This window comes from Nerophis lumbriciformis, linkage group LG18 (assembly GCF_033978685.3).
Source record: "Nerophis lumbriciformis linkage group LG18, RoL_Nlum_v2.1, whole genome shotgun sequence".
In the NCBI taxonomy this organism is placed as follows: Eukaryota; Metazoa; Chordata; class Actinopteri; order Syngnathiformes; family Syngnathidae; genus Nerophis; species Nerophis lumbriciformis.
The window spans coordinates 32,772,146-32,783,554 of NC_084565.2; the positions used below are offsets into that span (position 1 = coordinate 32,772,146).

The window sequence follows — 11,409 nt, forward strand, 5'->3', positions numbered from 1 at the left end:
AGGTGCTTAGTAAAGTTTAAAAAGTATAGATGACATTGTGTTGCAGCAGAAAGGAAGCAGTTATTAACAGGATTAGTAGTAGATTAGTAAGAGTCCAGAAAGAGGATAATATAACAACAACTGTGTGTCAGCATTGTTGCCTCACGACACGACACATAGGAGGAGGGCGGATCAATCCGTAAATTGATGGCATCAATCGATACTAAGAGAAGTATAAGTACATGATCGATACTAGACTGATTACGTTAATATTTTTATTTGTAATTATTTTTTAAATATATTATTGTCAATGTTTATAAATGTTGGTAATAATTCCCTGGACACAGGAGAACTTCCATGTCAAAACCCAAAAGATTTAGATGAGTTGTAGATAGTAGTTTTTACTTTTACGTAGTTATTGACTTTGTTTTGTTCAAACAATTTTTTGCAATGCCAGAGAATATGGAAGCAGTTTAAATATTGTGTTGATATTGCTAAACTGACAATAGAACTCACCATAAATACATTGAAAAATGTACAATTAATTCATGTGATCGGTATTGGTATTGGCCTATCTCATTCATGGATTATTAGTATCGAAATCAGCAATTTACAACCCTGATCGGAACATCCCTAATTTTAAGTGGTTAACTTCTTTTCACACTTGAAGAACAAACAAATGATTAAAAAGTTAACTATATGTGACAAATTCATCTAATTTAAGTAAGAATTTTACTATTGGAATTATTTTTTTAATCATACGCATTAAATATTGCTAATAAAGGTTTTTTGATGTTGACAGTTTTACCCTGTAACAGATTATTTACATGACTTCCTAAGAGACTGGAATGGATGTCTCTGTTTTTGATTTTTTGTCAACATTTTATTTGTGCTATTCATCAAACAGAACAAAGTAAAAATACATCTCTGGCATCTCTTGGTGGCCAATGAAGCACTTGTTTTTTCTTTCTGTCGCCATAAAAACATTATCTAGTGAAGCAATAACAGACACTGGCATGCTTTCATCACTCAAAAATGTCAGTGAACGTCTTCAAAGCGTTGTCATTGTTTTACTTCTGTTGTCCTGTCAGCCGGAGGCAGAGGAATCGGATGGCAGCACGCCATCAAGAATGCCTCCCCAGGCAGAACACAGACACTCTTTGTCATCAGAGTGAGTTTAATGGCAAATGTCACCCAGCGTCATACTTGTGGAACTCACGCTTCCCCGTCTTGTTTCTCCCCTCGCCACAGCAAAGACGTGGTGCGGCTGATGATGAATAAAATCTTCCAGAGCATCGAGACGGAGCTTAACAGCCTCATCGCTTTGGGGGACAAGATTGACAGCTTCCACTCGCTGTACATGCTGGTGAAAATGAGTCACCACGTGTGGACAGCCGAGAACGTGGACCCGGCCTCTTACCTCAGCACCACGTTGGGAAACGTCTTGGTCACCGTCAAAAGGAACTTTGACAAATGCATCGTGAGTATAGGTTGAAGAGAGTTTATTCCTATGACCACGCTTGTGGTTAAAGACATCAGGTTTACGTTACATTTGTGGGTTATTAGAGTAAGACAATGTGAGAAGGGATGTCCTGATCCAGGTTTTTGCACTTCTGATCCGATGCCGATATTGTTTTTGCACTTCCGATCCGATACCAATACTGACCGATACCGATACTGGCCTATCCGAGCATGTATTAAAGTTTAAAGTTATTTAGCCTACTTAGTTGTCAGAATCATGTTGAAAAGGGTTTTAGTACTCTTGATAACAACTAGCCAGCTGAATTAGGGGAGTTTGAATAATACACAATGGTTGGTAACAAGAAACTGACCTGTTTATTCAAGGATAAACACAAAATAGACAAAATTATACATGACAAACAGAATTGGCATCATTGAACTAGGGCTGGGCGATATGGCCTTTTTTTAATATTGCGATATTTTAAGGCCATATTGCGATACACAATATATATCTCGATATTTTGCCTTAGCCTTGAATGAACACTTGATGCATATAATCACAGCAGTATGATGATTCTATGTGTTTTGATTGATTGATTGAGACTTTTATTAGTAGGTTGCACAGTGAAGTACATATTCCGTACAATTGACCACTAAATGGTAACACCCGAATAAGTTTTTCAACTTGTTTAAGTCGGGGTCCACTTAAACAAGTGGATTCATGATACAGATATATACTATCAGATATATACTATCATCATAATAGTATATATCTATTGTCATCACACAAGATAATCACATTGAATTATTTACAATATTTATAATCCGGGGTGTGGAGGGGGGCGCCGGCTGTAAGTGTCAAAAAGACAGCCAAAAGAGTTTGATATGAGAATAAATCTAAAGTTAAAATATAGGGTAGAAATGCACCCATTTGCAGGAAATGTAGTCTTGATTTTCAAAATTTTCTTTCAAGGCTTGCATGTCTACATTAAAACATTCTTCTTCATACTGCATTAATATATGCTACTTTTAAACTTTCATGCAGAGAAGGAAATCACAACTAAAGAAATCACTAATTTTTTCATACGGTGTTGATGTGGAAATTTTTGCCTCGGCATTTTGATGGTGTTGACGTGTGGCACCGAATGGAGATAAGCGTCTCGACAGACGTTACAATATTTGAACAATGATGACGAAAACTGTTTTCTCTGTCGTGTCCGTGTGTCGAAAATTGTTATGCGCTTATTTTTTTATTTGATTTTGTGCGTGGCATATAATTGCTATGCGCACAGGCGCGCACCTTAGAGAGAAGGTTGGTCACACGGCTGCGCTAGCATCACAGCTAACGTTAGCCATGCTGCTACCTCTCTGCTGGGAGAGGGCGTACACGTATGTGACGTATGACGTGACAGTAATTGACGTGTGTAAGAAGGTGCGCTTGTCTGTCTGTGAGAGGGAGACACAGGAAAGAGTGAGAAGAGCCTGTCGTGTAATGCCAGCAGCTAAAGGCAACTGCGTGAGAATCTACAGACCTGTGGATGTGTTGAAGGTGTGCTGGAAAATGCGGAACGGAAATTAGGGAGCAGCAGAAAAGTGGAATGTATTATTTAAATCAGCGCGTTGGAAAACACGGACCAGAGTTGTTGTTTTTTTAACTGGATCTGGATCGGCATTTTCCCATGCCTTGCCGATACGCATTTTTTGGCAAATATCGGCGGCCGATCCGATCCAAATATCGGATCGGGACATCCCTAAATGTGAGTAACTACTACAGCTCTGAATTTTTGGGCACCTCACGATTCGATTCGATTCAATTCTTGGGGGTAACAATTCAAATCACAATCGATACTTGATTCAAAAGGATTCTCGATTCAAAATCAAACATTTTTAATAACATCGGGTGCCAGTTCTATGATTAAGTACATTCCTCCATAAAATAGATAACAGCTCTGATACATTTCTATATTACTTTAAAGAAAACTGGTTTTGTATAATAAAATTCTACCCAAACATTTAATAAAGTAAAATACAAATAAGGCAACAAGAGAAGTATCCAACATTTCTCTTTTGTAAAGTAAACCTGTACAGCAGATATGGGCATCTACATCAACAATATGATATGCCTGAGTGTCTTCACAGGACAGATTTAAAAAATAAAATAGAATAGGTACTTTTTTTTTTTTTGTTTTAATACATTTTAGATTTTTTAAAATCTATTAAGAATGGTTACAGGTAAGAATTGCGAATCATTCGGGGGAAAAAATATTTCACACCCCGAGTACTTAGCAGTTTTTGATGTAACTCAGGAGTAGGGCATAAGTAATCAAAAAGTCAGACCATAGGACGCACCAGATTATAAGGCGCACTGCCGTAAGCGGGTCTATTCATGTCTATTTTCATACAAAAGACGCACCAGACTTTAAGGGCATTAAAGGAGTCATATTATATTTTTTTGTCTACATTTAAGTCTACATTTAAAACAGTTCTTTGTGGCCCACATAACATGTAATGGCGGTTCTTTGGTCAAAATGTTGCATAGATTATGGTTTACAGACCATCTTCAAGCTTCTTTCTGACCATCTCTACAGGATGCGCCACTTTTTGGGTGGTATTGTTTACGTGCCTTCACTTCGACTGCATCTTCTTCCCGTCATATTTGTTGTACTGGTAGTTTTTAGCGCCGCCATAACGAGTTTACTGACAAACATAAGTTAAAACTGTACGCTACATTGTATTAGTAAAGGCAACAGCGGAAGATGAATGCCCCACAACAAGAGGATAGAGAAAAAGAAGGAGCTTATTGACTACAATGGCGAACAATAATTTGGGACTTATACAGATCCCAAATACACAACAACAGGGACCAATAGGTAAGAAAAGTTGGTTTTGCAAAATATTGCGGAACAAAATGCCAGATATGTCTCCTAATAGGTGCCATTTTGGGGTTCATATACACACACACCATAATAATACTTGTATGTTGAAGCACAGCATGTATGACTACGGTAGCCGTAATGCTCCAACAATCCAAAAAGTTGTACAAAAACATTGTGACAGATTTTTGAGCACAGTGTGTAATGTTTTTATATTGTCATTTAGACATCAAAGTTATTGTGTTGCTTGCTTACGGGTACTTGCTAGCGTCATTTATTGACATGGGGGCATTAACCTGCAGTCCAGACTTTTCTCTTATGTGTGACTGCCATCCACTGGTCCCACTTATCATTACACCATGTACCAAATAAAATGAGTTTGAAGTCGGTAAGCACAACCATAATGAATCCATACATTAGGCGCACCGGGTTATAAGGCGCACTGTCGATTTTTGAGAAAATGAATGGATTTGAAGTGTGCCTTATAGTCCGAAAATTACGGTAAAATACACAGTTTTTCTCTGTTTTTTAAAAAGTATTTTCTGCTGTTGCATCAATTTTGTCTTTAATACAAAGAGCCAGTTCTTTCAGCTTGACTAACTAAAAAGAGCATCACTTTAAGATTTCAGATTTAATTCAATTGAGATAGGCTCCAGCAACCACCGCGACCCCAAAAGGGACAGGTGGTAGAAAATGGATGCATGTATGATTTATTACCACATATGTATATGTCTAATATAATCACATAAAATGTTTATTATTTATGTGGCTTTATTGACAGTGTATTTTCAAAATAAAACAGATTGCTACAAAAACGAATTATACAGTCCAAAAGCAAAAACCCATCTTCCTCCTCAAAATAGACCCAATCTCAAATTGTGTGTATTATTGGTACATTTCCAACTATTTAGGATGGGGGATACAATAGGATAGACTTTACTTATCCCACAATTTGGAAATGATGTGGTTGCAGAGCAGATACAAAAAATCCGCAGAATAGTGTAAAATAAAACACATGCAAACAATAGGGAAACATGAAAGGACATAAAAAACAGTAAAAGAGGATAGATGTGATGCAACCAACTGCCACTTCAGCAGTGCTATGTCTACATTAGACTTAGATAAACTTTAATGATCCACGAGGGAAATTGTTCCACACAGTAGCTCAGTCACAAAGGATGGAAATGATAAGGATGGAGAGGATAATGCACACAGGGGTACAAAAAGAGGGCAAAAACAAAATGTATAAAGTAGACTAAAAGACATACATACACATACAGCTACAAAATCAAAACATAATGAAACAACAAAAAACAGCAATAATAATAATACACATTGCACACATACAATTACACCATGTATAGACAAACAACAAAAACACAATTACAACACCCACTTACACGGCCAAAAACAGGAACAGGCCCAACAAAGCAACCAAGAGAGCCGACTGCGTCTTAGGTTGTCCACTAGCTGTCAGCGAATGTCCAGTCCGCGCAGATGAGCAACAATCCGTCCAGGAGACCGAAGTGTCAGATATGTGCTCATTCAACCCGGGCTCAACAAAGCTCAACTCTAGCTCCACAGCCTCGTCCGTCTCTTCCTTCGCATCTCCTACGGTCTTTCCACGCTGACATTGTGGTGTGGCAGAGAGTTAGTAGCTGGATCAAACACAGTGACTTTATACAGTCTAAATCCTGTACATTATTATTACATGACATCATAAAACTACTGGAGCTGTTTCTGGTACATTAATTCTATTATTAGATATTGCTTAACTAGTTTCTTTTTCTTTTCAAACGACATGTTGAATGTAAAAATTGGTGGTGGTTTCGGGGGGCAAGCACCAATTAATTTGACTTGATTTGAGATACAAGTGTTTCGAGTTACTTTGTATACATAGATGCATAATTATATTGATATAAAATCATTAATGCCACACCACACGTACACAGTCGTGATGTCATTAAGTCTATCTACATGTTAAGCGTGTAATTCCTTGCAAATTAATGTCATAGTTTTATAATACATTTTTGGTTTATTTGGCGAGATCTTTGATAATAGAAAAATAGTTTTAGTAAGATTAGTATCATTGTTTTGACATTGTTTTAGTATTAGAATTAAATTCTGCTGTTTTTTTCAGTGAAAATAACGCAAAAGCAGTGTGACGCATTACAATTCAGGGTGGGTAATATTAAAAAAAGCATTACTTTTAAAAGATTAAATTAAAGTATATTTTTCGTTATCACGAATAGCGCATTTTACGTGGGGGAAAAGGCAGTATTATAAGATATAGCTGAGAATGTGTATTTCTTTTTCACAGTCCGGTCAGATAAGGCAAATGGAAGAGGTGAAAATATCCAAGAAGAGCAAAGTGGGAATCCTGCCTTTTGTCACCGGCTTTGAAGAGTTTGCAGAGTTGGCTGAAACCATCTTCCGGAATGCGGAGCGCCGAGGGGACCTGGATAAAGCCTACGTCAAACTTATCAGGGCGGTCTTCATGAACGGTGAGAACGCGAGAGAGCACTTTTTGTTTAAATAGAGGCTCTGACAATGCACTGTCTTCATCAGTGGAGAAGGTGGCCAATGAAAGCCAGAAGACGCCGCGGGATGTTGTGATGATGGAGAACTTCCACCACATCTTTTCCACGCTGTCCCGACTGAAGATCTCTTGTCTGGAAGCAGAGAGGCGAGATGCCAAGTACAAGTACACTGACCACTTGCAGTCCTATGTCATCAACTCCTTGGGCCAGCCTCTGGAAAAACTCAACGTAAGAAAAATGTTGCACTAAAAAAAACCAGACATTTTGCAAGCGCTGTTTGATTTTTATGGTTCCTTTGCAGCATTTCTTTGAGGGGGTAGAAGCCCGCGTGGCGCAAGGCGTCCGGGAGGAGGAGGTGAGCTACCAGCTGGCCTTCAACAAGCAAGAACTACGCAAGGTCATCAAAGAATACCCTGGCAAAGAGGTTAAAAAGGGTCTAGATAACCTCTACAAGAAGGTTGACAAACACTTGTGTGAAGAGGAGAGTCTTCTACAGGTGAGGTCTCTTGCCTTTTCAAAGTGCCCACTCTTCTTTTTTGTAACTTTTTTTTCTTCGCAGGTGGTGTGGCACTCCACACAAGACGAGTTCATCCGCCAGTACAAGCACTTTGAAGATTTGATCGGCAGATGTTATCCTGGATCTGGAATCACCATGGAGTTCACAATTCAGGACATGCTGGAGTATTTCTCCAGTATCGCTCAGTCGCATTAATTTAACCCTGCTGCCATCCAGTCTGACCAGAACAATGACTCACTACTGCCACACGCTGGCTGAACCTACAACAGTCGGCATATTCCCAGGTGCACGTATCTCATTCATTATTAATAAACCTGCACTCTTGATCTCATCCTTCTATTGTTTTAAACTCTTCAATTGTTTACGGAATTTGTAGTTTTTTTGAGAAACATGGGTAGATTTGTTTTTCTGCTGATTTTGACCTTTCAAGGCTCTGAACTCAAACTTTTGCCCTTTTTTCAGGAGATTGCAATGTCCATTTTTTGCCTCTTTTACATTTTAATGCTCCACTAATCTATGGAGAGAAATCAATTGAAGTCAAACTTTATTGTCAATCAGACCAAGCAAAAGTACATTACACAGCAGACTGAAATTGCGTTTCTCCCATACTCCAATGTGCAATAATAAAACAAGATTTGACACACACTAAGCATAAACTAAACATAGGACATAGATATTTAACAGAAACAAATGACAGTGAGCTGTGTGTATTTTTATGCAACCAAAAAAAATGGATTCGGAACCAAAAAAAACCAAAAACATTTGTAACCTGGAAAAAGATTTGCAAACACAAAACACTGTTTTGTAAAACAAATACATATTTGCAAACAAAAAAATGTATTTAAAATGTAAAGTTTGCAAACAAAAACGATTTGGTTACAAAACTTTTTGATATAGATTTTTGGGTTGCAAATCTTTTTTTGTTGTTTTGTTGCAAGTCATTTATTCGGTTTATAAATGGTAAATGTTTTTTTTTTGTTTATGACTATGGATAGATAGATGACTTAACAACCCCCCCCCCCCCCCCCCCCCCCCCAAAACAACTTTTTTTAAAAAAGATTTTAAACAAAAAAAATTTGAAAACCCCCAAAAATTATTTTAACCAAATCAAAGAATTTTAACCAAAACTTATTTTGTTAGAAACATTTTTTTATTCCATATATGTTCTTGTGTGAAAATATATATATATATATTTAATTTCAAGTCTATTTTTTGTGTCAAAAAACTTAGGTGTGATTGCTATCTACTGGTCACACTTATGATTACACCATGTACCAAATATAACATTTTCAAGGTCAGTAAGCGCAACCATAAGTCGCACCGGGTTATGAGGCGCACTAAATATGGTCATTTGTAGTACATTTAAGTTGATGTAGAGAACATAAAAAGTATGTCGGTGTTTAAATCAAACCTCTTGTGGTTCTAAAAAACAGAAAGATACTGTGCTCCTGCAACATGCAAATCGAGACAAGAAAAGATGATTGCCTGAGTGTCACACTCAGGCAATCATCTTTTAAACACACTGCGTTTAAATAAAAAAAATACGCTAAAGGCGCAGGCGCTTTACTATACGTAGAGGCGAACAAAGATTTAGTCAAACCAATGACACCTAGAACATAAGAAAACTTGTTTATTTGCACACACACAATACACAATGTAAAAAATCAAAACAAGAAAAGGCACATCACCAATAAATTAATAAATAAAAATAAAGTTTAGGGATGGGAGGTCTTGTCTTTCAAGTTCCGCCTCCAGCAGCTTTCTGGTGCGGCTCATCAGCTTGACTATCTACTTCAGCCATGCCACCAGCTGATCTTTGTACTCAACGTTCTACTTCAGCCATGCCACCAGCTGATCTTTGTACTCAACTTTCTACTTCAGCCATGGCACCAGCTGATCTTTGTACTCTACTTTCTACTTCAGCCATGCCACCAGCTGATCTTTGAACTCAACTTTCTACTTCAGCCATGCCACCAGCTTGTCTTGGTTCTTGACTTCCTTCTCCAGCAAGGCCACCAGCTTTCTACTTCCATGCCACCAGCTGATCTTAGTTCTCCACTTCCTTTTCCAGCAAGGCCACCAGCGGATCTTTGTCCTAAACGTTCTACTTCAGCCATGCCAACAGCTGATCTTAGTTCTCCACTTCCTTTTCCAGCCATGCCAACAGCTGATCTTAGTCCCCGACTTTCTTCTCCAGCATGGCTATACCGGCGTTGGAATGGACGAGCTTCATAGAGCCCTGGCTGAACAAGCATGTGTCGGACATTTCGGTCTTCTTAGATCATGGGTGTCAAACTCATTTTTAGCTCAGGAGACCACATGGAGGAAAATCTCTCCCCAAGTGAGCTGAATTGGTAAAATCATGGCGTGATAACTTAAAAATAAAGACAACTTCAGATTGTTCACTTTGTTAAAAAAAATAGACCCAGCACATTCTGAAAAATGACAAATCATAATGTTTGTTTGTTTTTTACACTTACATTTTGTGGTTAGTAGTATTCTATCCTCACTTGTCGTTATTTACACTTTCTGAATAAATGATGTGATAATGTTCTTCAGTTAAATAGGTTGAATTAGTGAGTGTGAATGTTGTCTGTCTGTCTGTGTTGGCCCTGCGATGAAGTGGCGACTTGTCCGCCCGAATGCAGCTGAGATAGGCTCCAGTACGCCCCGCAACCCCGAAAGGGACAAGCAGTAGAAAATGGATGGATGGATAGTGCAGATGGGTTAGTTAAAGTTAAAGTACCGATGATTGTCACACACACAAGGTGTGGTGAAATTTGTCCTCTGCATTTGACCCATCCCCTTGTTCACCCCCTGGGAGGTGAGGGGAGCAGTGAGCAGCAGCGGTGCCGCACCCGGGAATCATTTTTGGGGATTTAACCCCCAATTCCAACCCTTGATGCTGAGTGCCAAGCAGGGAGGTAATGGGTCCCATTTTTATAGTCTTTGGTATGACTCGGCCGGAGTTTGAACTCACAACCTACCGATCTCAGGGCGGACACTCTAACCATCCCCCGCGACATCGAGAGTGACAAGCGGTAGAAAATTGATGAATGGATGGATGAGTTTGGCAGAGTTTAAAAATGCTCCCATTGGTGTTCATTTTTTAATATATCAGAATAATAAATGAATACTAATATCAAAATAAAATTACAGAATGTTATTATTGTGATTTGCTCATTTTCCTCAACGGATGTACAAACGTCATGTGGTTTATTCTCTACATAGGTAGCATCATCTACCACAAAACTTGCAAATTTGGACTCATTTCATTGATCACACATGAAGTTAGAAGGGGATACATATTATTGCAGTATATTTATGTGCGCCAAGAAAATGGGTCCCCAGTCGAGTAAGTAAGTACAACACGAAATGTGCAGATAATCAAAAGCAATGACTTGTGTAGAAATGCCAAAGGTTACATTACCAACAGCATCTTTGACAATCAAGGCATGAAAGCAACAATCCACATTTTGTATACGGTACTATCACTAACAAGCAGCGTAAGTACGTAGTGTCCAAAAAACAGATGTGTTGCCTTGATCTTAACACAGCACATAGCTCCGCCCCCTCTGAAGTCATGCATGCTCTTGCGGCAAAGACAAAAAATTGCTATGGCGACATCCAGTGGACACATTTAGTACAGCAGTTCTTTTCATTAAAAAATGCCAGCTCATTTTTATACTCATAAAGAAAAACTAATATTTACAAACAAACTGCGATGAGGTGGCGACTTGTCCAGGGTGTACCCCGCCTACCACCCGAATGCAGCTGAGATAGGCTCCAGCACCCCCCGCAACCCCAAAAAAGGATAAGCTGTAGGAAATAGATGGATGGATTTACAAACAAAATAGGCCGGATAAAACCTGTTGGTGGGCTTGATCCGGCCCGCGAGCCGTATGTTTGACATCCCTGACCGAGACTCATCAGCCCGCACTAGAAAGTGGCCGAGAGCTATTGGGCAGCCATTGGCTTATATATACAGGTAAAAGCCAGTAAATTAGAACATTTTGAAAAACTTGATTTATTTCAGTAA

The 11,409-nt window shown here is 38.7% G+C and overlaps 1 protein-coding gene across 8 annotated transcripts in view; it reads left to right on the top strand.

The window, feature by feature from the left end:
- exoc1 (exocyst complex component 1) overlaps positions 1–10,402 on the top strand; it is a 32,987-nt gene extending 22,585 nt beyond the window's left edge. For 7 of the 8 annotated variants that reach the window (XM_061978118.2, XM_061978119.2, XM_061978122.2 and 4 more), the window contains 6 exons: positions 1,071–1,150; positions 1,231–1,459; positions 6,634–6,817; positions 6,882–7,081; positions 7,155–7,349; positions 7,413–7,701. In XM_061978118.2, coding sequence (XP_061834102.1) covers positions 1,071–1,150; positions 1,231–1,459; positions 6,634–6,817; positions 6,882–7,081; positions 7,155–7,349; positions 7,413–7,565 — 1,041 coding nt within the window. In that variant the 3' untranslated portion in view covers positions 7,566–7,701. Of the gene's footprint in view, positions 1–1,070; positions 1,151–1,230; positions 1,460–6,633; positions 6,818–6,881; positions 7,082–7,154; positions 7,350–7,412; positions 7,702–9,525 lie in introns of those variants that run through there. The other variant, XR_009817073.2, reaches the window with a different exon arrangement.
- The last annotated feature ends 1,007 nt before the right edge of the window (positions 10,403–11,409 follow it).